We start from the raw sequence: 27,473 nt of genomic DNA on the forward strand, positions 1-27,473 counted from the left end.
GCGAAACGGGGGGCGCTGGCGGCGACTCTCGGCGGGCGACCGCTGCGGACGGCGGGCCGGGCCGGGCGGGGCCGCCCCACCACCGCCCCCGTGCCAGCCCCCTCGGGCGCCGACTTCCTGCGGCGCTGCCACCGCCTCGCCTCCCGTGCGGGCTCCGCTCCGCTCCCCTGCGGGGAACACCGGCCCTGGTAGCGCCCTCAGTGCCAGGCGCGGCCGGGGCCACCCTGGCAGCCAGTGCCGAGCCCGGCGCCAGGTGCTTCGCCCGAGCTCGGACGCTGTCCCCGACTCTCCCGGACTCTGAGCCATCCTTCCCGCCCCGGGTTTCCCCGCTGATGCTGCTGCAGCCGTTTTGCAACAGCTTTGGTAGGGTTTACCCTTCCTCTTGTTCCTGTGCTCCCTCCCTTGCCCCTCTCCTTTGCCCTTTTATCCCTGGTCACTGTTGCTACCGAGCGCTATGCGTAAAGTTTTAAAATAACTCTTTACTGGGAGGAGGGTGCGGGACGCCGTTGGATTGCATTTCGCGTCGTTGGCGCCCAGCCCGACGAGAGGACGAGATTTGGCAGACAGCGCGACGTGTGTTGTATTTGCATGAGCGTGCCTGGGTGCTTGCCGATGCAATGTTGTCTGAGACAGGGGCAGAGAAATCTTTACCAGGCAGTTTTCATATCTTTCCTCTCTCCCCGCTCCCTAGCCATTCTCCCCCAGTACTCTTCCTCATTTTCCCTGGAAAGTCTTGCCGTTACCGTGGTCTGTCCTTCTCCACTTGATGCACTTGAAGGAAGGAGGCTCTGGAATTTATTTCAACCGTGTGTTCTACTCCCCAGCTCAGCCAAAGCAATTTTACACCTGTTTGGCTTGTCTGAACATGGTTTCAAGAAATATAAAAAATATAGGTTTTGGTACTTTAGGAAAATAAGGCATGTTGAAAAGGGTCATTGGCTTAGATAACAGCCTTTGCTCCTTTTCAGAGAAAGGTGCAGAAATAACTTTTGGAGTTGCACTTTTATTACATCTCTTTGTTTGTTTATTTATTTATTTAAAACCTAAACATTCAGTGGTTAGAGTGCTCCTTACCAATAAAAAAAATTTGAAGAATCACAGAATGTTCTGAGTTGTGTTAGGAATAAGAAGCTTGACTAGGCTAATATTCAAGCAGCAATCAATTTATTATTTAATATGGTAAAGTATGAGCAATACAGTGCTGGGTACAGTGTGGGAAGTTTTCCCTCCAACTGCACAGCGATAATTGATGGTTACAGGTATTTATAGGGGTACTCATCAGTTTCTTTCAGCAGTTTCTATTTCCAGTCTTTTACTCATCAGCAATTTTTATTCCAAATTATTATGTCACAATTCTATACACTATTGTGATTTTAATTTCTCAGGATGTATCTCAAAGGAGTATCACCAGATGCTGATGGTCCAGTTTCTGAAAGAAGAAAGACGAATCCCATCTGGTGGAGTCCAACTCCCCAGATGTGGGTCCACCTTTTAATTGCAGAGGCTATAAATCTAACAACAGTGATGTCCAGCTTCCCTTTGGTTGAAACCATAAACCCTTGAGGCGATGTTCATCTTCCTTTCTCAAGCTGCTCTGCTTCAATAAGGCGTGAGATAAGCATGTTTCCTTTATATATATTCTAAAGCTATAGTTTCAAGGATACAAGTAATATTCTAAAATTATACTTCAAAAGGTTATTATTGCAGAGCTTTTTATGGATTAAATGCAAGCAAAAAGCAACGTTTTTAACACTTTGATTCTAATGCTCCTAAATCAACCAGGGTTAATTGCAAACAAAAGATAGGTTCAAAGGCCTTTTTCCATACTTTATTTTCCTCAGTTATTATTAGAATTCACAGCTCTTCCATTGTCAGGGTCCACACATTTCACATTCACAAATACACACGTCGCCTGTTTGTACCTGACATGAAACACAGCTTTGCATCTCACAGTTGGAAGGACCCACAAGGATCATTGAGTCCAACTTCTGGCCTTGCACAGGACATCCATAAGAGTTATACCATGTGCTCGAGCATATTGTCCAAATGGTCCTTGAACTCTGACCAGCTTGGTGCTGTGGCCACTTTCCTGGGGAGCCTGTTACAGTGCCCACACCCTTTGTATGAAGAATCTTTTTCTAATGTATAACCTAAACCCCTAACACAACATCAGGCCATTCCCTTGGGCCCTATAACTGGTCACTACAGAGAAGAGACCAGTGCTTGTCCCTCCTCTTCCTCTCACAAGGAAATTGTAGATTGTGATGACATTTCCCCTCAGACTCCTTTTCTCCAGGCTTAACAAACCAAGTGACATCAGCCACTCCTCTTATGGTTTCTTCTTAAGACCCTTCAAAAGTCTCATGGCCCTCCTTGGATACCCTTTAACAGTTAAACATATTTAACATAATTTTGTGCCCAAAATTGCCTCAAGGTGAGGAAACCCCCTGTGCAGAGCAGATTGGAACAATCCCCTCCATTGTTCAGCTGGCCATGCTATGCCTGATGTTCCCCAGAACACGCTTGACCTTCTTGGCTACCAGGGCACTGCTGACTCATGTTCAACTTGCCATCGCCCAGGACTTCCACGTCCCTTTCCATGGTGTTGCTTTCCAGCCTCTTGTTCAGCAGGTGGGGAAAGTTCATACATATGCCTGAAAATAAATACACGTAAGAAAAGACAGAGCTGTAAGAAATAAGCTGACTTGTCTTGATGGGGAGAAGTATTGCTGCTCATTCAGTTGCTCCAAGCCAACCATTGGAATTTCCAATCAGGAAAGTAGCATGTTTTCCATTCCTACATTTTAACAAAAGTGAAGTTATTAAGACTTATGCTGACTTGCTCTCCTTTATCACTGTCTACATGGTTCAAGACATAACTCTTTAATGTTGTTCTTTAGTCTGGTTTAACCTGCTTTATTTTTTGAATATTTTTTCTAACAGAGGGAAACAACATTTATAATACAAGCAATCACTGTTAGTAATTTTGTGTACTCCAACTAGACTTGTCAGCTGGTCTATTTGTGTCATTATCACTAAGACATTGATGTATGGCAAGTAAATTTCAATTTTTGTACTTTTAATAGTGAGTCCATGGCAGTGGTGTTTATTCTTAAACATACAAAAACATACATGTCCAAATTCAGTGAAGAAGTTATGTTCATGTTCTCAGAAACTTTGGAATTTTATTAAGTAAAAAGTATTATCAGAAGAAATCTTACACTTCAAGAGAATTTTCTATAATCCCCATTTTTTGGCTTGTTTTCTCTAAATACTGCATCTGACCAGGAATTTGTCCCCTTTATTCATATGCAGATAATGTTGACTTCTATTAAGTCATAGTAGGCCCCACAGTTGTTCCTTTTTTGTTTACTCAAAGCACTGGCTGTAAGACCCCATGAAACCTTTTTGCCAGCTCTGGCAGGAAGGGGATGATGACAATTTGCATTCCTCTAGCAAAGAGGAATTGCGTGCTTCTTGTTCCTGTTAGCATCAAGGTGTTATGTTGCCTCTGAGAGTGCAAAACACTCTTCCATTCAGTAGTGATAATATAATATTTATCCGGAACGTCTACCTACGCTTCTAAATATAATGTGGGAAAAAAAAAACCCAAGAAAAAGTCATGGAATATCAGTTAAATTCTACTTTCACTCAAAATCCAATTTTTGAGGATATTTAAGCAGTTGGTGTGAACACCATATTTTGAATGCCGCAGATGCCAAATGTCTTCGAAAATGTGTCCTTTGAGGTCACATTAATGCTTTGTTCACAAAGTGCATGTCCAGAGCTGTGAAGTAGTCAGCAGATGGGTGGTTTTGTTTTTTTCTTCACTGCAGTTCACCCTTCTGCAATTGCTTGGCTGTCTCCACTGACTACCCATCGAAGTGAACCTTCCTGCTCTGAAGTTTCTTCATTGGGTGGACTGCCTGCCAAAACAGCTGGGTTTAGGAGTAGTGCTTTCATGATCTAGCCTAATTGACTGGAAAAGTTACTCTACTTATTGCTGTCACCCTACCATGAATTGGAAACACCTTTTTAAAAACATGCTACTTGATGTCAAGCTTACTGCCTCATCTGTGTTTCTTTTTAAGCTATCTGCATTGATAGAGGAAAATGAATGCTTTCCTTTTCCTGCTTTCCTAGATGATTTTCACTTAAGCCCCTGGGGTTTCTGTGAAATCTAACCCATTCTGTAGAGCTGCCAGTGTTCCAATACCTGAGATTCCAATAGCTGAGTATTCTAGTTCCTCACTGTGTGCATAAAATAGACTAGAGGCATCATTTTTGTTTTGGAGACAATAGTAAATTGACATGCTAGTCATGTGTGCCTTGGTTGTATATGCTTCTGTTAGTGCTTCTATACCCTTCCTGAAACAGTTTTTTACAGAAGGGGTGAAAAAGTACTAAAATTGTCTGCCCAGGAATATAGCAGAGTCACCATCCTAGATGTGTTTAAAAAAAGATTGGATGTGGCACTCTGTGCCACAATTTAATCGAGGTGTTAGGGCATGGGTTGGACTTGATGATCTTAAAGGTCTGTGATTCTGATAATGGCTTTCTTCTTCTGTGGCTGTAATTTACCTTGCAAAAAATTCCTTTTTCTCTTTTAAAAGTTTCTCTCTTTTCGACATGAAAAAACTTTCTACCAAGAAGGTCATTGGACTGTTCCTGAGGATCAGTCAGGGGCTCAACTTAGGAGAGTCTTCAGTGGAGAACATTCCTTCATGAAAAGTGCAGGTCTTCAAGGAGCCTCATAACTACCATTCTCTTTTGCCAGAGTAAATCTTCTCTGAGAGTGTTCTATGACCAGTCACAGAGCTCTGGTTTTCCCTACAGAGTGGTGTTTGGATGCAGAGAAGTTGCGCTCTGAAGCTCCCCGGCCTGTTTTCCCAGAAACCTTTCTGACCAGGTAGCTACAGGGCCCTTTCTGTCCCCTCAGCTGCAGGGAGCAGCATGGTCGTGCCATCTGGGCACAGGCACAAGCCTTGATTTTGCACATTCTCCTTTGCAAATGCAATGCTCTTTTTCTGGGCTTTTTTTGGAAACACTTTTGTTGCTGTGGCTGCAGAAGAAATTCCTGTGGGAGGAGGCACTCCCAATATCATCCTGGATCTCCAAGGCCCTTGGCTAATGAGGGTGCACAGGGTCGGGGAAAGACAGTAAGAGAAGGGAGTGAAAGCAGCACCTAGAGATTTTATCAGGGATATAGCAATTTATTTCTTTTTTCTTTAATAAGAACTTACTGAAGCCCTGCTACTGCTGCTGATCGGGTGGTCTCTTGTGGGGTTGTGGATAGTCCAGATGGCTGGCAGACCTCCTCCTCCTTCTGGAACGCCAAGGCCTCCTGGGCAAGGCGTCCCTACCCTGGCTGGGAGTGGAGGGGCTGTCACCTTGGACAGAGGGACCTGCCACTACTGCTGGCTCCAGCTCCTCCTGTTCTGCAGGGATGGGAGCAGATGGGTGGAGAGTGCGGAGGACAGCTTCTGATATGCTAGGTTGGCTGCTGGCAGGGGCTGCCTGTAGGGCAAGATTTTCTTCCTGAGGGCTGAGGGAGATGGGCACAATGCTGTTGGCCTCCTGCCTGGCAGGTTCCTCTGCCACTGCCTCCTCCCTCAGCTCCTCCTGCTCTGCAGGGGTGGGAGTAGATGGGTGGAGAGTGTGGAGAACAGCTTCTGATGTGCTGGGTTGGTCCTCTTCACTGGAGCCAGCAGAGCTGCTGGGAGGGCTTGGGTGGGGAGCGGTAGTATCCATCTGAAATCTGCTGGAGGTGGACACAGGATTGTTCTGTGAGACAGCATAAGAGTGTAGCAGCCTTTGGGCTTCTTGTGTGCACTCATTCACAATGATGCTGATGAGGCCATGGATCAGAGGTTCTGTATGTTCCTCAAGGAAGTCCTGAAGCACGTGGACCAAGACATTCTTAGCTGGACCACAGAGGGACACGGCATGCAGGACAATGCTCTCTGCAATCCTTGCCATCCACCATCTAACCCCATACTTTGCCTCCAGCTCTTGGCGCAGCCAGGGCACCACAGGGTCAAGGAGATGCTCTTCTCTTTGGAAAAGTTCTGCCCATACTCTAGGCGGGAGGCCACCCACAGGCTCTGGTCGTGCACCCCGATGCCCTGCTGTGCGTAGTATCTCCCGTCGAGCACGAGAAGGGGACTCCACAAAGGGGCTGTTTTTAACCAGCTGTCCTAGAGTTATTCCTGTCCAGCTGCTGGCATTTACTGACTCTTCAGAACTTGTGAAGACACAGTCTATATAGCTGTCTGTCTGCACAGAAAACCTGACAGCCTCTATCACTTCTCTGCAGAGAGGGCACACTCTTTGCATCTCTGCCCAACGCATAATGCAAGTCAGGCAAAACTGATGGAGACAGGGCATCACGTAAGTGAGGTCATCTCGAGCATCGCGGCAGATGGGGCAGTTCCACTCTGTTTCTGTGGCCCTGTCTATAACATTTGGCAGTCTGGATTGAATTAAGAATGAGAAGATGCTCCCCATTGCTGGCACTGGCACTCCCAAAAGGTGTCACGCACTGCAAAATGGGGATGCTGTGGTCATGAACTGTCCTGGGAAGGGGGAGGATGAAATGCTCAGGCCCCTCAAGGAGAATCCTCCCAGCTCCCCAAGCCTGAGCACTCAGTCTGTGGCTACCCCAGGGGGGCATTTATCTGCACACCTCACCTGTGCTGTGCCCAGCTGCCTGAGCCTGGCAGGAAATTGCCAGGGGAAATACTAATGTGGGCTCCTGGATGGGTACTGAGAGCTGCCTATGGCAGCATGCAGCACTAGAAAAAACCTGGATTAACTCTCTAGACCTCGTGGACATGTTCAACAGTAGTCCAGGCATAATCCAGACTGGGCCAGGCTCTGGCAGCGTGTAAATGTACACAGTAAGGGACACAAGGAGACAACCAATGTGGTGATGTCACAGTCCACTGCCAGTGATCCACTTCCACTACCCTGTAACATCACAATGGGATGTCCACCTCCCATTCAGACCAACACAGCATGTCAGAAGTTGGTCTCCATGGATGTGACAGTAATCCCCTAGAGAGGAGGCCCCCAGGCCCTGGATTCTTCCGCATCAGAGTACCCAGGCCCTGGATTCTACCCATCAGAGTAGTAGTAGTGCTTTCTCATGCAGACAGGACAATGGAAGTAGTACTGAAAAAACAGCAGTCATGCTTATAGAGAAATCATGAGTGAAAGATTGGCTAGGCATTCCTCATGCAAGATGAGGAAAACTCCAATAATGCCTAGTACTATATCTGCTTACCAGCAAAGGGGCTTTGACCCCAGAAGTGAAAGTCTCTGGTGGTGGGATTGTGACTGCCAAGAGTGGCTCCTGAAAGGTCAGATAGTAAAGTTTCCTTAATGCAGTTAGAATTCAGTTTAAGCAGAGGAAAAAAGAAACCCCTATGCATTGATATAAAAATAAGTATTTTAAGAGGAGAGGAGGAAGAAAGGGAAAGATATAGCAGATTATGGATAGGAAAAGTAGGTAATACCAAAAGCACTGTTAATATGAACACTGCAGGGATATTTCAAATAAATGAAAAAAAACCCAAAATTAAACCAAAGCAAAACCAACCCTAAATCCAAACAAAACAAAACAAAAAAATTAAAACAAACAAACAAAAAAAAAAAAAAAAACCAAAAAAACCCCCCCAACAAAACGTAGAAAGGTTTATACACAATATTCTTTGAAACTTTGTTTCCAGGTGCATTCAGTTTATATAGTGACTGATACTCTTTAGAGAGCAGGAAAAAATATTAAAGGCAGTTGATGAAGGAAAGGAAAAGCCATATTAAGCATGTCATGTTTTTTTCTGATATTTCTTCAAAATTCCTACCACAGGTAACTCTGAACCCAGAGAATGCTAGTGTGTGGGATGAACTGGAAAAGTTGTAGCTTTGTGACTTGTTTCTTAGCAAGCAGCAAACACCATAACTAAACAGGCATGACTGCCGTGCAGCATCCTCAGGGCCATTGGCCCTTGTTGGCTTTTCTGATCAAGTGGGCTGCTGTGAGCCCCCAGGGTCACTCTGGTAGAGACACCTGAGCCATCTGTAGATGTGACTCAGCCCACAGGCCCTGGATGGCGAGAATGTGTTCCTAGGGGAGGCGAGCTCCCCTGGCCAATAACCTCACACAGGCAAGAATGGGAGCAAACATACAGCCCAGAGGGTAGCCGTCACTGTCATCCCAGGAAAAAGCAAAGTGCCAGAAAGTAGAGGAGAGAGTGACCCACTCCAAAGCCCAGCTCTGCAGAGATACCTACCGCCCTTGTGCTCTCTGCTGGGCCTAGCCAGAAAAGGCATCTTTGAGTGCAAAGCTTCTCATGCTTAGCCTGAACTCCATACCAGTGCTCCACCTGAGAAGCTTAAGGTCTTGCTGGAACAGATGAAGTATTTCTCAGTAGTCATTTTTCAGATTAAAAATGTAGTTTTCTGATAAAATACACAGAATCATATAGAATCATCCAGGGTGGAAGAGACTTTAAAGATTATCTAGTCTAATCATCAACAGAGCACCGCTATAACCACTCTTACACCATATCCCCAAGTGCCACATCCAGATACCTCTTAAATGCTTCCAGAGGTGACTCCAGCACCTTGCTGGGCAACTTATTCCAATGCCTGAGCCCTCTTTCAGTGAAAAGAAATTTTCTAATATCAAGTTGATCTTCCTCTGGTGCAACTTAAGGTCATTTCCTCTAGTCCTTTCACTTGAGACATGACAGAAGAGGACAACCTGCACCTCACTACAACCTCCTCATAAGACATGACTTCATCAGCTCTGTTGCCCTTCTTTGAAAACACTCCAGCGCTTCATTTTGCTTTTTTGAAGTGAGGAGTCCTAAACCGAACACAGAACTCAAGGTGTGGCCTCACCAGTGCTTAGTACAATGGGACAATCACTTTCCTAAACTGCTGTCCTGTGCCTTATCCTCTTTCCCTTGAATGTAGTTTAAAGCCCTCTCAATTAGCTGTGACAACTCATGGGCCATAATACTTTTCCCTCTCCAAGACAGATGGATGCTGCCTGTCACCAGCAGGCCTGGTGCTGTGTGTACCACCTCATGGTAATAAAACCCAAAATTCCACTTATGGCAGCAGCCTTTAAGCCTGGTTTCTTTTCCTGTTCCTTTCAGTATTTGGTGCTGGCACTGAAGGAATGCAGGAGAGTAAAATCTACTCTTTTGACCAAAAGCCCCAATGCCCCGAAGTCCTTTTGATTATCCTTTAATCTCTTCACTTGGACAAATAATAGAGGTTAAAAGTCAGAGGGTTGTACCAGATCAGGGATTTTCTTACGTGAGGGATTTTCTCAGGGATTACTCCTGTGTCTTCCCAGAGCACCAGGGAGGCAGCAGGCTTCCCTGTGGGGTGGGTCCAGCTGGCATATTGGGCCCTTCTTTTCCCTCAGAAGGGAGTCACCTGCAACAATTTGTTTTGCACTTCCTCTGGAGGAAAAAGGAATTTTGTTTGAACATTGAAATATTTAGGAAATTCCAAATAAATGTTTAATTTTGGATAGAAAAAAATTTAGTCTTGGCCTCCCAAGGTGTTCCATGTTATGGGGTGTTCATGAGGGAGAGATCCCACTTCCAAATGGGTATAACAGATGTAGTCACTCATAGCATTCCAAAGTCGTGTATATCAGTACTTTTCAAACAAATTCAATTACAAACTTTCCTTTTGAGATGAACGTGCAGTCTTGATGCTAATCAGATTGAAATCCTACTTAACTGCTGTATAAACCATTCTAAATTCCTGCTGATCAGAATGAAATTTCAGTATATCCTAGCTTTTTCACATTTGTTTTTAACCTCAGGCCCAGTTGTTCAGTGATGTAAAGTAACTTTACTTTCTCTCTGAAACATTTTTTTAAAAGCCCCAGATCCAACCAAAAAAAGTATTTTTCATTAACACATTTTTTCTATATCTATGATCTGTATATGTTAACTTTTGCCTTGGCTGATTTTGACGTAGTTTGTTAAAGTTTGTTTTGTAGAGCAACTTTGTCCATAAAAAGACATCTGCCTGTTTATGCCCATGGTAGAACTTTTAGTCCCGGATGAAGTAAACTCTAGTTTATGTACTTCTGCTGGGAGCCATGTAACAGCAGAACAATGAATTATGGGGGTTTTTTGTGGTTTAATTTTTCTCTAAAAGGCAGATAAAAAAAAGAACTGACTTTAGCAGCTTGAGAGTAATTAGAGAGACTAGCAATAATTTAGGAGCTTATGAAAAGCATAAGCTGAAGATTTTCAGCCTTCAGCTGTTAACGTTTAGATGTTTTAAGTGGACGCTCTTTACCAGGTCAGGGCAGTTACCTCCACAGAATTTATGAGGGACTGGATTTTGCATTTTCAGAGACTAGTATTGCAACTCTATTTATACTAGTAGAGTGCAAGAGTGCAAATCCTAAATCTCAAGAAATGTTGTGATTTGGAAAGCTGAGGACAAGAGCAAATTCTAAATCAGTACTTTATGCTTTAAGAGAGTTTTTCTTTCTAACATCTTCCATTAAGTTCTGGATGCTCCTTATTTTCCTATTTCTTGTTCACAGGAATACAGATCGTGCTACTGATTTCCACTTGAACATTGAGACCTTGACTGTAACTCTTTTAATGAGGCCATCCAGCCAATTACTTATCCATTGACTGCTTCATTTGTTAAACTCATCTGTCTCCAATTTAGCTACAAGAATACTGCAGAAGACTTTGTTAATAGCCTAACAAAAGACCAGGTAGATGACGTCTGTGACTTTTCCCTTTTCCACTGATGCAGTTATTGCATTGTAGGAGGCCCCTGGGTTAGCCAGACATAAGGTGTCAGGACCTCTCTCATCACTGTCTACAACTAACTGAAAGGAGACTAGCAAGATGGGGCTGAGTTCTTCTCCCAGGCTACCGGTGACAGGACAAGAGGACATAGCATCAAGCTGTTCCAGGGTAAGTTCAGGTTGAACATCAGAAGAATTTCTTCATGGAAATGGTTGTTAAACATTGGAACAGACTGCTCAGGGAAATGGTGAAGTCACCATCCCTGAGGTGTTCAAGAAACAACTAGATGTGGTACTTGGTGCTATGGTCTAGTTGACGAGGGGGTCATTGGTCAACAGTGGCTCCTTTATTTTTCTCCTGGAACCATGCATCTATGGCGGAGAGCATCCTATGATGTCATCACTGAGTGGTAGAAGGTGACATCCCAGTGTCAGATTGTAACATCATCGGGGATGGATTGTGACATCACAGCTCTCGCTAATTGTATTAGTGTACTGGCAGAACCTAAGCCAGTCTGGTTCCAGGCTTGACTCCTGCTGAGCAAACTCTGGAGGGTGTAGCCAGGCTTCTTGCAGTGCTGGGTGGTGTATTGGGGGCTGTTTTCAGCAGCTCTTGGTGCCCATCCTGGAGCCATCAGTACTGTTTCCCTGGCCCTGCCTGGCTTAGTCACCTGGGCACCACAGGTGTTTGCAGCAGTGAAGGCTGGCTGTGCAGGAAAACATGCCCCTAAATTGGGGTGGGTGATTGGATTCTGGCACACAAGATGGTTTCCTTCTTGATGGGGCTTGGCATTTCTTCTTCCCCTCCCTGGGACAATCAGGAGGGCTCTCACATAGTCACACACTGCTCTGTGTGACACCAACAAGGGGGAGCAGCTCCTGATCCTCAGCTCTGCCCAGCGTACTGCAGGGCACAGAAATGGCCATGGGAACAAGCTGGAGTTGCCCTGTCTGCCAGGGCACTCAGAATGATATGGCTTCTGCTCTGCCCTGTCACCACCAGTTCTGCCTGGGCTGTATCCTGCGATGGGCACTGAGAAATCCATCGTGCCCACTCTGCAGAACACTCATAAGATCTATCAGGTTCTCTGAGCAGAGTGAATGGGACTATCTACAGTGCGTCATCACTCCCTCCAGTGAATCACTAGAAGCCAGCAGCCAAGCAGGAGGAACTCCTGGAGAATTGACAGTGGCTCCAGTGATGAGTGAAAATGGCTGCCATTACCCTGTGGTGTCCCCTCCATCTTCTCCACAGGAGACTCTATCCCTACCTCAGCAGTCAAGTGCAGGGCCAGAGTCCATGGTTGACATCCTGCCTGAGGTATGGGCAGAACTTTTCCAACAACAGCAGCATCTCCTGGACCCTGTGCTGCCCTGGCTGTGCCAAAGGCTGCAGAGAATATTCCGGGGCAAGTGGTGGCTGGTACAGGCTGCGGAGAGTAGCATACTGAATGATCTCTGTGTCTATGGTCTGGATGTGGAGACCTTGGTCCTGAGGCTGCAGAACAGCCTCGGGGAAGGGACGGCACAACTGATTCATGGTCTCATCAACATCATTGTGGGCCAGTGCAGCAAGGAAGCTCAGAGGCTGCTGCACTCCCACGCTGATGAGGAGGAGACCCACATGCCTTCAGCCAGCACTAGGCCTGCCAGCTCCAGCTCCAGCAGCTCCAGCTCCAGCAGCTCCAGCTCCAGCAGCTCCTACGTGGGAATTTCTGCCAGCAGCCCTACAAGCTCCAACATGGACGAGGAAGCTGGTACATCAGCCCTCCATGGAATTTGCAGTTCCCCACAATCTGTGCCTGTCCCCACAGAGTGGGACCAACCCCAGGAAGAGCCAGGAAGGGCAGTGGTGGCAGGTCCCTCTGCCCAGGGCTGTAGCCACCGCCCTTCCACTCCTGGCCAGGTCAGGGCCTGCTCACCCAGGAGGCCCTGGCATGCTCAAAAGAGACGAGCCCCTAGTCCCCAGGATTCTCTTCAGTCCAGCGAGAGGCCAAGGCAGGGACCTGCCTGAGCCCTGCAGCCCTCAGACTCTCATCGTCACTTCAGATGAAGTGATGAAACCAGGGGGCCACTGAGGTCCACAGCATCTTCAGGAATTGGCCTCACCTAAGGCATTTTGAAGGGGAACCCTCTAAAATGAGTTCTTCCCCTTTGTTTTAATCCCTTTCCACCAATAAGGAGAAACTAAATACAAATGGATATAAGTAAAAAAACAGCAGTTTACTAACAAGCAAAATTGAAACAGGCAAAAATCCCTAGTAAATAATCACTAGATACAGAATTGCTAAATCTCACAAACCCTCCCAGAAAAAGAAGTAATCCAAAATGGTGAAGTACCCCTTCCAAGATGGCGCCTGACACAGGGAGATGGAGGGAAAATGGTGTCTGACCCTCCCCTCAAGACAGAGGCCTTCATAGGTGGCCATGTGGTCAGGGAGAGAAACAGAAAGGACAGCAGCAAACCCTCGCAGGAAGATTGAATCTTACAGAGAAGTTCCAGTGGCAGATGAGAAGAGCCAGCATGTGTGGGGTCAGCACTGCCACTGGTTGCTTCCTCCTGCTGCCTACTAGACTCCAGCAGCACTGGTGCTGCTGTCGCCTGAGCTGTGCCTGTGGTTGGGGGGGAAAAACCATCTGTTGGCACTGACAAGGGGTGGCCTGGCCCTGGAACAGCTCAAAATTCACAGCAGAGTTTGAAATGGTCATTGTGAAGCAGTTTCTGGTTGGGAGATGCAGCTTTGCCAAGCTGCTACTGTTGTGAGCCTAGAAAAACCCACACTAAACACCACTCTGCCTTTGGCAAAATGACATCAGGAAAAAGAGGGCCCAAAAGGGCCCAGTCTACCTCAGGTCTAAGGCAAAAGCCAAGAAACAAGTAAGGCAAGAGGTGAGAGAGCAAGCCAAAAGGCAAAATGGGTGCTCTGCCTGGGTACTCCAACCTTATTGAAGGGACTGGCATCACCTTCACCTCCTCCGTAATACTGGATCTGCCTGTGCTGCTGCACCTTAAACACACAGTAATAGTATTTGGACACAGATAGATATGGAATACTGTAAACTTTTTGGTCACCCAGACACCTTCCAGGTATTGCTTACAGAAGGTGCTTGGGGGCACTCCTCCAGCACCAGGGGTCTGAGTAAATGTATAAATGTCCAACCCTCAGCAACTGAGAGAGCTGGACCAACTGACACATGAGTGTATTTGAAAATTTAGTTCCAGGTACAGTCTGGCTTGTCAAAGGAATTTATGGACCAAGAATCAAAAAGCAATGGAAAAACAGGGTTCTGACAAATTTCTCAGTTCTTGCAACTTTAATTACTACTTAGAATAGCTCACATTGTGTTCTCGGACAGAATCCACTTGAAGTAATATATTCCTCTATTCCATTAGAAATGAGTGACAATGTGCCCCATCCCCAGAGCAGTGGTATGGGAAGGAGGGAACATAACTCTTAAGTTAACCCTTTAAACTTTAACACAATGGCTAATCATTTTGTAGTTTAACTCTAATAATTGAACAGCAAGGAGTTCACTCAGGTGGAATAATGAACAAGGATGAGTAGTTTTATAGTATTTTTTTCCTCCTCTCAGAATCTTCCAGTACATTCCCTCCCTTCCTCCTCATCTCTGAATTGCACATATATGGAAGAATTTTATTTTATTTTGAAACTGATGGGAGTTGTGTTTCAAGGTGTGACTTTTGACTATGATATCTCTGAATCAAACTTGAGATTCCCAAGGATAATGATTTTTTTTTTTAATTCTGAGGGATCCATCCACAGCAGGGAACTACCCTGGAGCTGTTGGTCCTAAAAGTACATAGTACCTTGGAGTGGTGTTTCAGATGTCATTTTGTAATTTAATGGATCAGATTACTTTCTTTTCAAGAAAAACTAAGTTTCTTGTGTGCAGCGGGGTGTGGCCTTAAGGTCAGGGGTCTGGCTGGCAGAAGGGTGGCCACCACCCAACTGCAAATGTGGGAGCACGCCTCGGCGTCAGAAGGCCTCGGGCTGTGCTCACAGCGGACGGAATCGCTGGCCGACGAGAGTAAAGAGTCCGGACACTCACTGGGGACTTGTCAGATTTATTGTCAACCAGGGAGTGACAGACACCCAGATGGCGAATCTAACATGTCTGCCAGTGAGTGACCTCGAAAAAAGGGTGCAACAGGGTTATAAAGGGGGGAGGAACTCATGGGAGGGGTTTACAAGGAACCAATAGGGGAAGGCAAGGGAGTGGACTTAGGATAACGGGCCTGAGAGAAAACCCAATAGAAACAATGTAAAGGAGGAGCCCCGGAGCCACAGCCAATCAAGTCTCCCTAAGCACAGAAGATTCTGGCAAACTAGGAGGAGTGGGGAGTGATTGACTGGGCCCAGGGAGGAGAACAAATTCACATATAAGGAAACACAGGGGAGGGGAAATCATATAACAGAGAGGATTGACATAAACTGAGGCAGGAGTAACCAAGGTAACCAAATGACAGACAATACCATGGCGGGAAGAACTGGTGAGGACAGAACCATTACAGAAAATGGGGGGAACAATACAGAAAATAGGGGAGTAATTAAATAAACTAACAGAACACACTACAACACTTGTGGGCTCAGTTGACAAGATGGAGCCATTTCAAGAATAAGCCAGAAATGACAGTACTGCGAAAAACTCATTTCCTAAATGATGAGTTTCCCTGTCCAGTCTTAAAGGAAAATTAGACTGCTGGAAATCAATTCCTGTAATCGAGCTGAAACCCTGCAAGGTAACATTTACTCTGAAGTATAAATTTAATAAAGTTACATATAAAGCATAAAATGAATATTGCCAGGGCATCTTTATAACGCTATTCTACATACTTTCTAATGCTGGGAGAAGTTCCTGTGGTCGGTTTTCAGTCCTACAATTATGAAGTATGCTTTAAAGCAGAGCACAACTGACTATTTCCATCTCATACAAGAAAAGTTATACAAAGTAGCAGAAATGGTTCCATATTAGCTGCATTTAAAAAAGAGGTGCTTTAGTGCTTAAGGCCAAAGGACGGGAAATGAGAAGATCTGTGAGTTGATCAAAAAGCTGCAAGGAAACTTTGCTCACAAAGAAGAGGTAAATTTGTAGAAGTTTGAGAAAATCCATTTGGGCAATCCCTGGTTTTGAAAGTGTTGGGTTAAAAAGTCAACCTGCAATCCTGTGACTCAGAATGGGCAATCAAATCCTGGGATGTCTTCAAGTCACCACTACTTGTGAAAACTCTCCTCAAAATACAAAATAGCTGACATGTCCTGGGATGCTAAGGGAAACCTATTTCTTACTCCCATGTGCTCTTCAGATCTTCCACATGGCAGCAGTGCAATCCAATCTTGTAAATCCAATATCTGAGGAGCCCGTTCTACAGCTCCTCAAAGACACAGTCCTGTCCACCATCAGAAGACATGTCGGTGCTGAGTCACGAGGAAAGCAAGATAAGCCAAGGTTCATGATTCCGCAGGTGAATAGAGTTGATTTGCAGAGGAGTTACATGCACTTTCTTCCCCCTCCCACCCAGGATTTTCTTCCACTTTCAAGATGCCTCTGGGGTATGCCTCAGGATTTTCACAGAGAAGGGAATGACTGCATCCCATTTCTATTGGGATGTGGCTATTCAAATTTCTACAGAGAATCTTACAGGGAGCATGGAGCTTGGGCAAACAACTATCCCACTGCAAATTTGGATTATTCCAAAGGGGCCTGCTTTGGGCTTGACGTCTGCAGGCCATAGCAGAGCAGTGCGCTGGAGGCCGCTGCCAAAGCTCTGACACAAGACAAGTGTGGCAGCACAAGAATCAGCGAACGTCCCTACCAGATCTTCTGAGACTCTCAGTTGCCAGAGAAAGAGAAACCAGGACCAGAGGAGCTTTGCATCAAGATGTCAAGAGGTCAGGGTCTCCCTGAAAAAAAAAGGGAGGTCAGCCTCAAAACAGAGTCAGACCAAAGGTCAGCATGCCCTTGCGTGGCCAAGAAGCGACTGCAGCCTACAACAGTCCTGGTAATTTATTATCTTTGCTTCGTTTGCCATCTAAATGTCACTGAAGAAGTTAGTGGCAATTTCCAAACCAGCTAGGATGCCACCTAGAAGTAGCAGACTTGCTTTCAGTCAAAGCTTTGGGGACCAAAAGTCATGTTTGCTTGCATTGCTTGGATGCCGCTCGGATTGGCGCATTTTCTGAGCTCCCCTGGGATGCCTTGAGCACTGCCTTTGTGAGTGAGGAGAATTTCCCAGGCTTTTCTTTTGCATTAGCTGTACAGAAGGTTGTCTTGCTGGGCACAAGAAAGCCCCAGAGCAGCTGCCTTTGTGAGGTCAAGCCAGAGGTGCCACGTCACAGTGCTGTCAGCACAGCGTTGTCCCGGTGCGCGCCAGGCCTGGTCGTCCAGAGCAGCTCTTCCGCTGGCTCCCTGCAGGAGGATCCTTGTGCTCAAGGAGCTCTCAGCAGACGGCCTGCACCCCGAGAGGAGTCTTGGCTTTCCCTTGGGTGGCACTCAGCGTGCAAACGCGCACAGCGCTGCCAAAATGATCGGGCAAGTCTGTGCCGCCGTTTGCACCGTCTTTTCTGTTGTCTATTCTGGCTACTACCTGACCCAGCTGACTCGTAAGTAAAGGTTTCTCCTGGGGCTGGCATCGCCCGACTATTGCTTGGCTCTGCTCTTTATGCCGCACCAGTGGCCCAGTTTCTTTGGGAACAAAATGGCCCTGAAGGTGCCACCGCTTTGGTCAATGTCCTGCCAGCAGCATCAGCTCCAAAGGGGGCATCTGTACTGGGTGGCGCGTGCAGAGTATTTGCCATGCAACCTGCAGCGGTTGCTTCCCTCCCCGGGAGAGTGCGTGGCAGCGGGGTCTGTCATTTCCTCAGCTTGCTGCTTCAAGCAAGACAAGCTGCAAATTGCAGACCCTGAGGGGAGATCCTCAGAAGTACTTCTACCAACTCAGTGGTTCTCTCCAGGAGTGAAGGAAAGCACCTTTTGCTCCATATTCTGCCCCTTAGAGGCCTTGGCTGCATGACTTGAGCCTTTGATGCTGTGCCAAGACTGCGATTGCCTTGGTGATGCAGCAGAAACTGCAGTGCAGGGAGGGTTTGCTACTGAGCCCAGCAGCTGTTCCTGGGCTGCTTCAGCAGGGAGCTGCCACAGGGAAGGGACCCTTTGTGGAAGCTTTGCTGGGCTATCATCTTCAGCCAAGGGATGGGAATTAGGGCATGCCATTTAAAAGAATGTATATGGAAAATGCAGGAAAGAGAAGAGGGAAATGCAGCTTGAGCTGTTGGGCACAAGAGAAGCTCAAAGTTTTGAAGAGCAGCGGGCATTTCCAGCACCGTCTTCCTATTTCTCTCCTTGCAAAAGAGGCCCAAATGCAGACAGAGTCTCCTCTAGCGTCCTTGTTGTTCTCTTGCTTGCTGTGGGAAAGAGCTGTTGCTCCTGGAGGCATGTTGGGAAAGGGAAATGCTCTGTGTTGGGGCTGCCTTGTGCTGTGGGAGTGGCCAGCACAGGCACTTTTCTAAGGGCCTCTGGTTCCTTTTGCCTTGCTGGCTGCAGGTCACCTGACACGCGGATGGAGACATGCCTGTCCTTTGGTGAGTGGCAAAGGAAGCTGTGCCGTTGCTGGCGTGTGAGAATGGTGCAGCAATTCTGCCAGCTTGGCCTGTTGCAGCCCAGTGTGGAGTGCCGGCGTGGGAGGCTGAAGGAAAGGCCAGCTGCCCGCTGGCATCAGCAGTAGCAAAGGGAGCACTGGCTGTTTGCTGATTTTCCAGTGAAGAGCCTTTCAAGAGATGAAAGGCAAATGGGACAGCTCCGAGGCATCTTGCTGCTTCTAGGCAGCAGGGAAGCTCAAATGCACAGCAAGGTGGAGTAGCAGCTCATTCAGCCAACTTCCTCAGGTTTGCGTGACTCAGAGGCCCACTTGTATCCAAGTCTATGATTTGCCCTTCTTCTGGGTCCTTTCCCAGCTCAATAGAAAGCAGCTCCTAAGGCACTGGCTTTTGCCTGTCTCTCTCACTTCTGTCTGCCTGCAGGGCACAACAGCAGGGTCAGCAGCTCCTCTGGCTGCCTCTGTCATTGAGGAAGAGGCTGAAGAGGAGCAAAGGAAGATGAAGCCTTCAGCTGCTGTCCCTTCACAGCCTGAACTTGCAGAGCCAGTAAGTGACAGCTGAGCTTGGCACTGCCTTTGGTGCAGGGCCAGGCTTCCCCATTTTGGAGCAGCCTTTGTTGCTCGTGGCGGAAGATGCTGGCGGCCGTGTGCCTGCTGAGGCGTAGTGCGGCTTCAGGCAAGCCGCGGAGCCTTGGCCAATGGGTTCTGAAGTTTGACATTTAAGCTGGGATGCTGAGAGGGTGCCAGAGTGTCTCTTGGGATCAGACAGGAGGCAGCATTCAGTGACTCTCAGTGTAGGAGTCAGCCCCTTGTGCCCGTGGTCAGTGCAGGCTGCCAGTGGTCAGCGGACAGCGCGGCCCAAATTCGCAGTTGACAGCCTTGCAGGGTACCTCGGAGACACTGGGCCCTGGAAGGGACCTGCCCTCTCCGTGGACTAATTAGCTTCAGGCTGTGCTTCCCTTCCAGCCGGTCAGAGCAGAGTTTGGAGAGGAGAATCCTCGGCAGGCCTGCACTGTAAAAGGGCCGGTGGGTCTGGGCAGGGCTGGAAGGCGGCTCCCAAGGGCCGCTCCCTAAAGGCTGCCATAGAGAAGGGAAATCCGTGAAACAGATCAGAGAAGGGACACGCTGCGGGCTTCTGAGCAGACTGTTGCGTGCCAACTCCGGGCTGATTTCATTGCCCAGGAAAAGACAGGAGGAGGAAAGCAGCAAGGCTCTGGGGCCCTGCTCTGATCTCTTTGTGGATCTTGGCAGCCCCATCGATACCTTGTTGCCAGTGTCTTGCAGAACAGCTGAAGACGTGGAGCATGGAGGTGGTCGGGAGGGGCTGGATGCCAGTAGCCTTTGGGCTTCTCCCGAAGGTGCCTTTGAGAAGGGGACATGGGAACTGCCCCAGCTGGAGAGGCCTGGCCGTGGCTGGCAGCACCTTCCCAAGGCCTTGCTTTTGCCGTGCGCTTAGGGGGGGCATGTGTGCCAGCCACCCTTCTGACGGGCAATCCTTTCTTGTCCCAGCGCAAGACAGGCTCTGCCATTCAGCCTGGTGCCGCCGGAGCAGCGTGGCCTGCAGCAGCCAGCTCAACCCCCGCTGCCGGCACTTCCTGCAGCAGCGCAGCCCAGCAGCCCGAGATGAGGGAGGGCCTGAAGAGACTGAGTACGTCCGGTGCATTTCTTGTCTGCCAGAGCAGGGTGTTGTGCGCGTGTCTGGGTGTAGGCTGCACCAGATGCTGCCCCTCGGTCTCAGAGGCACTTAGGCCTCTCTGCAGAAGGTGGTGTTGTGCTCTGAGGCAGCGCGGCAGCGCTCAGGGAGTCCCTGCTGCCTGTGAGGGCGGCTGGGCCTGCCTTGGCCCTGCCTGGGCTGCCTTGTGGGCCAAAGACAAAAGCAGAGATTGTTTCTGCTTGAGCAGAAGGCTGGCACCTAGCAAGTGACTATTGCCCAGGCAGCTGTCTGGCGCCAGCTGTTTTCTGGCTCTGGTTCTTACTCCTCCTCCGGCCCAGACACTTTGTGCCCCTGGCAGTGGACCTGCCAGTGATGGTGGGTGTGAGTGAGGAGGCTGCAAAGGCCCTTGGTTACCTCTTAGGGCCCCCTTCTTAAGGGCTCATCATTTTGGCTTATCGCGTGGGATGCTGCTCTTGAAAGAAATCAAGGCCTTCTTGGAAAGGCCACCTGATGAAAGGTGGAGAAGATGGCCCTCCCACTTGCTGGTCTCAGCAGCTGGAAGCCGAGGGACCGCAAAGGGCCCAGAGCTGCGGGCAGTGGGGCTGCCTTTGGGACGCTCTGGGCAGCGGCGTCTCTGTGGGCCAGTGAGCGCCCTGCACTGCTTTTGTCTTTCAGGGAGCATCGTGAGTCCGGGCCGGCCAACAGGCAAATACACGGCATTTGAGGAACTTGGGCGAGGGTAAGCGTGATGTCAGCTCATTTTACAAAAGTGTGGGCCAGGTCTTTGGCTGGTGCAATATCAAGCGTGAAGTCAGGCAAGCCCCAATCATGGTCAGGCTCTGGCTTGACCTCGTGTGGCCTGCCCGGACTGCTCGGTCAGAGCAATCCAAAGGCTTCATAAAAGACAAGATGATGCTGGCAGTGTCTTGCTTGCAGCAGTGAGGAGCAGGAGCTGGGAAAACCCCTGCCCCTGCAGCTTTCGGGCCTGAAAGAGCACCTTGCCATCCAAGAAAGGTCAGATTGTCAAGGACGGTCTTCTGACTCAAATTGTTCTCCCTTTTTTGACACACACATGCATGCACACCCGCACAAGGAGAGAGTTCCCCTTAGGTTGTGAAATGACCTGGCAGGGCGTGCGCCTTGGAGATTTCCAGCGGCCCTTGGTCTTCATGCTGCACCTTAGTGTTCCCTCGGACAGCCTGCGCCGCATGGCATAGGGCTGACGGGCTGAGGTGCTGTTGGCCGAAGAGATGCTGCAGCCAGGCATTTTTTCTGAGGAAGGCATCCAGGCAGCCTGGGGAGATCTGCTGCCTGGGCTTGCTTTCACTGCCAAAGGGATAAAGGTCTCTTTCTGCTGCTTTTGTCTTTCTAGGGGGTTTGGAGCTGTTTATAAAGCCATTGACACCAGCAGCGGACAACAGGTACAGTGCCATTTTGCAGCTCTGGAGCGCTTTGCCCGCTGCTGTGAGCTCTGCTTGGAGGTTTGGGTGGCAGCTCCATGTCTGCAGCAGAGGCTGTTCCTCTGAAATGCAGTCTAGGCTCAGGGGGCAGAATGCATTTGGGCTGGCCTTTGGTGCTTCTGCTAAGCTCTGCTGTCTAGTGACAAGGCACTTTGGCCCAGCGTGCTGCCTCATTGCACCAGCACTCGCTCCGTGCTCCTTGTGATCTCGAGCAGGGTGCGTCTTCTCAAGGTACCGGTGGCCAATGTCATTGCAGGTGGCAATCAAGATCATGTCACTCGAGGAGGAGATGTCCGAGGAGCTGGCTGCCAATGAAATCCTGGCCATGAGGGACAACAGGAGTCCCAATATCGTTACCTACTTAGACAGGTTGGCATATTCTGGTGTCAATGTAGCTTTAGCTGGTGCAAGCGCAAAGAGACGATGCCCTTTGGTCACTGGCAGAGAACAGAGCTGGGGATGATTTCTCTGCTGGTCTCCAGAGCGTGGGAGGAGGTGGAGCTGCTGTTCAATAGTCTCTTGTGGCCCACGTAGCTTGGAGAGCAGCTGCAAAAACCTGGCTCAGGCCCTGGGGTGACTGAGGCTGTGCCCATTCTGTTTCTCCATGCCATAGTTTTCTTCTTTCAGCTACCTGGTGGATGCGGAGCTCTGGCTGGCCATGGAGTTCATGGACGGCGGCACCTTGTTTGATGTGCTGAGGGCAGTGTACCTGGAGGAAGGACAGATAGGCGCTGTCTGTCGGGAGGTGAGGGATCCCGCTTGTGCTTGCCCAAGCCTGCCCGGATGCTGCTTGCTAGCTGGAGCTTAAGGAGAGCCGAGATTTCTTGCTCTCACCCTTCTTTTGCTGCTGCTGCTGCTGTTGCTGCTCTCATGCCACACAGGAGAAGAAAGAGCATGGGAAGTGTACTGCCTGCCGGTGCCCTCGCACTCCTCAGGCTCTGTTCTTGCACTCTTCCATCCTGTCTGTTGTCTGGCCTTGGTGCTCGCTCACTGGCTCAATTTCTCTTTCTTCCTCTTCTCAGCTTTGCCTGGGAATGTTTGCCTGGAGCCTGTCTGTCTGTCCTACATTGCTTGCCACTGGAAGGCAGCATGCGGGTGGCAGAATTTCAAGCTAAGGGCAAAGAGCTGTCCTCAGCTTCAAAGGATAGCATTGCAGCCTGGATGGCGATGCATTCTGGAACAGCTCGAAGGTGCTGCTGTCACCAGCAGCTTCCTCTTCTGCTGCCACTAGGCTTCCCCAAAATTCTTTGCCGTGCCGCCTCCCAGCCAAAGGTGACGCGCTTCCTACCCAAGGCCGGTGGAACTTTTGGGAGCCCAGGTGCCTTTGCTTGGAAATCTAGAAAAAACTTCCAAGAGTGTTGAAGCAGCAAGCTCTTCATGGTGACAGCAGCGTGATGTTTCGCCCTGGCTCACAATTCCCTGAGAAAGCCGCCAATCCCGTTGAGCTCTTTCCTTGCGGGTGGGATGAAATCAGATCCTGCACGTTAACTTTCCCTCCCTCCTTCTTCTCTCTCAGTGCCTGCAAGGACTGCATTTCCTTCATTGCCGCCAAGTCATCCACAGAGACATCAAAAGTTGCAACGTCCTTGTGAGCACGGACGGATCCGTCAAGTTGGGTGGGTATCCCTGCTGGGCTGCAGCATGTCCAGCATATGCCGTGCGCTTGCATTTTGGTGACAGCCACTGGGGCAGAAGCGCGGCTTGGCCAGTGCGTGAATCGTCAGGGTGTTTTTGAAGCGGCCGATGCCTTATTTGCCTGGCTCCAGGCACGTGGAAGGAGAGCTCAGCTGCTTTTTCAGCTAGATTCAGCATGGCCTGGTCAGGCTTGGAGTGGGCAATGGTTTTGGCCGCTTTGCCAGTGGTAGCTGGCTTTGACAGGCTTTGTTTTTGTCCTCAGGTGACTTTGGCCTCTGTGCTCAGCTCAGCCCTGAGCACAGCAAGCGCAGCTCCAGCGTCGGCACTCCCAGCTGGATGGCACCGGAGGTGGTGAGAGGAGAAGCCTACGGCCCCAAAGTGGACATCTGGTCCCTGGGGATCATGGGGCTGGAAATGGTGGAAGGGGAAGCTCCTTACCAGCGGGAAGCCCGTCTCCGGGTAAGGTGCAGCTTAGCAAGAGGGCTCTGTGTGGAGAGAGCTGTGTGTGGCTAGCAAAGGAGCAGGTGGAGTGTCCTCTTGCATCCATGTGCTGTAGGTTTTTGAACTGCTAGAAAGGAACGGGCCCCCAAAACTGCAGAACCCCAGGCACCACTCGGCTCTCCTGCGCGACTTCCTCCGCTGCTGCCTGCAGGCAGATGAGGACAGGCGCTGGTCTGCCCAGGAGCTCCTACAGGTAAGGAAAAGCAAAGGGGCAAAAAGGCCTGGCAGCTGAGGACACCTGCATGAAGGGATGAGGAGGAGGAGTGTGGGCCACGTGGCACAGAAAGCTGCCAGGACAGGAAGGCGCAGGGTGACATGCTGCCCTCGGTGCTTGATGTGTGTCTTGCTGGTAGCCAGGGAATCCTGCTTGAGCCCGATCCTGGAAAGTAAGAGTTCCTTTCTTTGTTCTTTTTCCTCTGGGCAGCATCCCTTCGTGACCTCAGGCGATCCTGCCTCCAGCCTGGCTGCTCTGATCATCTCAGCCAAGCGAGTGCAGGAAGACTGGAGAGGAGACACCTGCGCCTGAGGAGGCCCTGATGCCCCGCCAGCCGAGAGGAGGGAAAAAGGGGATGTGTCATCTTTAGGCCGAGCTTCAGCCATCCCCCGAGTTTGAAGAGGAGCTGTGCTGTAGATAGGAAACATGATAGTGTAAATATTTGCTCAGTTTAGCTCTTTGGTTAGCTGTTAGGTTAGCTGTTAGGTTAGGTTAGGTTAGGTTAGGTTAGGTTGGGTTAGGTTAGGTTAGGTTGGGTTTGATATGTTGTTAGGTTCAATTTAAAGCTCTGTTGTTTTTCTTTCTGCAAAAGATGAAAGTTTAAAAAAAATAGGAGATGTAGGGATCAACTTTTAAGGACTATAGAACGTAGAGAGCTTGGATAGTAGAGGATTGTTTAGCTTAGGATAGAGTGTTGTTAATTTAGGGAAGCTTTGAAGTAGAAATGAAAGAATTGTCATAATAAGAATTAGGCAGTGAGAGGAAAAGCTGGGCTGCAGCAGAACTGGAGCCTGCAGGCGCTCCAAGCTGTCAGCCTGAGCAGGCCACCTGCAGGACAGAATGCTGAAGATGGAGAAGCAGCGAGGGGATACTTTGTTTGCGCCCGAGTGTCAATAAAAGTCGAAAATATCCCGAGTGTTGTAAGACTCCCTTCCTTGCCAGGCTGTAGCTAAGTGGACAGTCCCTTTCAGAGGCCCAAAGAACATAGGGAGGTAAGCAGCTTTGCTTACCGCAAGTGTGGCATGCCTGCGGGAAGCTGAGAGACCTACAGGTAATGAACACCGGGTAATGAGCTCCCATTCAGGACAACACTAGGAGGCAGATGTGCAGTCCTTTCTGGGCCTCTTGTCTTGAAGATGTCAGGCTGATCAGCAGCAATCACCATTTTGTTGCCACCCTCCTCTCACTATGTCACCTGTGGGATGGAATGGCATTCTCACAGCGGCATCTGGCATTTCCTCCCTGCTTCTCTTCTCCCCCCTTTTCACCCCAGACCCCCAGGGACCCTCTGGGCCAGCCTCATCCCCCACAGGGGTGTGCAACCGCCCGGGCCTCCTGCAGAGCCCCATTCCCACTCTGCTGCCTCCTTGGCCTTTTCCCACATCTGGGCCAGCCTGCTGTTGCCAGGTGTTGGAAACATGCGCACACCATAGCACGCCTGTCTTTGAGCAATTTGATGCAGGAGCCCCTGCTGAGCACGGCTCCCCACCCCGGCCCTTTTCCCACCGAGCTGGGGCTCCGCTTCGCCTCCATCTGCTGGCATACGCACTGTTAGGGACTGCTCAGGGCCTGGGTGCTCCTTGAAGGTTGCCCACAGGCCTGAGTTCCACGCCTCCCCATGCCTCCTACCCCTAAGGCGGCCTCAGCCTTCTGAACACAATTTTTCTTACTCTAATGGCTTCCTGTGCTTTACTTCATACTGTAAGCAGAAGCACACCGTTTTGATTGTCTTTCTTCTAGAATTAATAAAACTAAGTTGGAAATACTCCTAGATTTTGCCATTTAAAACTTGAGGCAAGTGCACAAAGTAGAGAAGCTTTCTGTGCAGCTTTTCAGTTAATTTGAGGTCTCCTTCCTCTTCACTCCCTTTCAGCACATCTGTTGATTTTCCTTTGCTCTCATCTTTTAAGCTTCATCCCTTGTCTATCGATCTGCAAAAATAGCCTGTAAACGCGACTCAAATTTACTATCCTTTGTAGTTTTCCTCTTCTGGAAAAGCTGAGGCTCGTGTGAACTTCTCCTGTGATCTAGACTTTGATTCCCATCTTGGCACTGGCTAAGAGCAGAAGAAAGGTAATTTATTAGCTGCTAGTATGATCTGCTAGCAAAGGTCACATTTAGAGCTAAGCATGATGCTTCTCTGCCTCCGTTGAATACACATCTTTGTGTCTAGGCCTGGTGACTTCCAGGAGCACCTGGAAGCTACTGCCAAGGACAAAAGTCTCCCTCTTGCTGGTTTTGACACTGATTTGTTGGTAGGATTTTGATCTACGTCGACAGTCATCTACAGGAACTGGATCCTTGACACAAAGTGCCTTCAACCAACATTTCTAAGTATAGTGGGCAATGAAGTCCAGATACTAATGAGTTGTGGTTTGTTTTGCCTCTGTCTAACATATGGTACACTATCCCAAAACATGTCATTTTTGAGTGTTTCAGGCATTTAAAACTTAGCTTTATTCTTGTCAACACTTTTCTTTCCTCCCTTCAGAAACCTGCATGTCCAGGTACTAATTTCTTTCTCAGCTTGTTGAAAAGTTACCAGTCAGACAAGACTTGTTTCTTGACCCAGAGATGAGGTAATTGTGAGGCATTTGACACATTGAATTTTTTTTTAGTCTTATGAGAAGGGTTAGACCTTGGAGACGTTATAATTCACGCTATCACAACTAGAATCTTACTCTTTCTTCGTTATAATACATTATAAGCTTTTCTTGTCCTATTTTGCTTTTTCTTATTCCATGCTATAGGTGCCTGCAAACCAATCATCTAGAACTCGTCCTCATGGTTCTGTATACAGTGCATACTTCATAGTTGTATTTCTCTAAATTATCTAGTCCTATTTGCAAGGGTATCTTTTGAAACTTTTTTCTAACTCCATTTCTCTCCCAACAATATATATCCTATTCAGTGGCATTTCTAATTCAGCATTTCTTGTCTCAAGGTACTCATTTGTAGATGCATACTGTGTAGGCCTTCTGTCAGGCCCTGAGAACTGTCTTCCATTTCCCGCATTTACCAATATACAAGTTTTTTGCTTTAGAGTCAGCCACTGAAATCAAAAATAACACCTATCATGTAATTTCAAGATCTGAAGGGTAGTGTATGTTGGGATGGGGAGAGAGGGAAGAAGGGAAATAATTTAAAAATAAACTAAATTTTAAAATGAGGCTCTCATCTAATATTCCAGTATTTGGATATGAAACTAATTCTCCTCCTTTCTTTGATCTCAGCCAAAAAAAAATTTGTTTCTTTCATGTTATGAGCTACACAGAGGATTTCTGGAACTTATCCGTGAATTTGCCAAGGCTTGCTATTTCCTTGAGGTCCCTTGTCTTCCTGAGAACGTGGCACCTTTTTGAGTATAAATATAGCAGCTGGAAAAATTCTCTTTCTTCCTTGTTTTCCTTCTAGGAATTCTTTGGAGGATCTACAAGCCAATCTCTGAGAATCCTCTTTAGTTTTGGATTCAGCAGGCCCAGCCTTGGGTCATAAGATGCCTACTGTTAATTTCTTGGTATTCCTTCTCAGAAGGACAAATACTAAGATAAGGATTTTTAATAAAAGATGTCTGTGACAGGGAGCAGTGTTTG

The 27,473-nt window shown here is 48.4% G+C and overlaps 1 protein-coding gene across 1 annotated transcript; it reads left to right on the top strand.

Annotated features, from left to right (window-relative positions):
- Window positions 1-17,345: 17,345 nt before the first annotated feature.
- LOC128941461 (serine/threonine-protein kinase PAK 3-like) lies at window positions 17,346-24,192 on the top strand. Its single transcript, XM_054283237.1, has 12 exons — window positions 17,346-17,424; window positions 18,365-18,402; window positions 18,841-18,963; window positions 19,926-20,064; window positions 20,746-20,809; window positions 21,443-21,491; window positions 21,787-21,899; window positions 22,158-22,275; window positions 23,047-23,146; window positions 23,428-23,624; window positions 23,722-23,859; window positions 24,091-24,192. The coding sequence occupies exons 1-12, from the start codon at window positions 17,346-17,348 to the stop codon at window positions 24,190-24,192; spliced, it is 1,260 nt and encodes a 419-aa protein (XP_054139212.1).
- Window positions 24,193-27,473: the final 3,281 nt, after the last annotated feature.

The sequence above is a fragment of the Melozone crissalis genome, unplaced genomic scaffold, assembly GCF_028551555.1.
Source record: "Melozone crissalis strain CALT ecotype California unplaced genomic scaffold, PUWL_Pcris_2 ptg000036l_1, whole genome shotgun sequence".
Classification (NCBI taxonomy): Eukaryota; Metazoa; Chordata; class Aves; order Passeriformes; family Passerellidae; genus Melozone; species Melozone crissalis.

Coding starts and splice junctions, on each gene's coding strand:
- LOC128941461 (XM_054283237.1), top strand. CDS start 17,346: ATGATCGGGCAAGTCTGTGCCGCCGTTTGCACCGTCTTTTCTGTTGTC. Junction 21,900..22,157: donor ATCGTTACCTACTTAGACAG/GTTGGCATATTC, acceptor TTCTTCTTTCAG/CTACCTGGTGGATGCGGAGC. Junction 22,276..23,046: donor TAGGCGCTGTCTGTCGGGAG/GTGAGGGATCCC, acceptor CTTCTCTCTCAG/TGCCTGCAAGGACTGCATTT.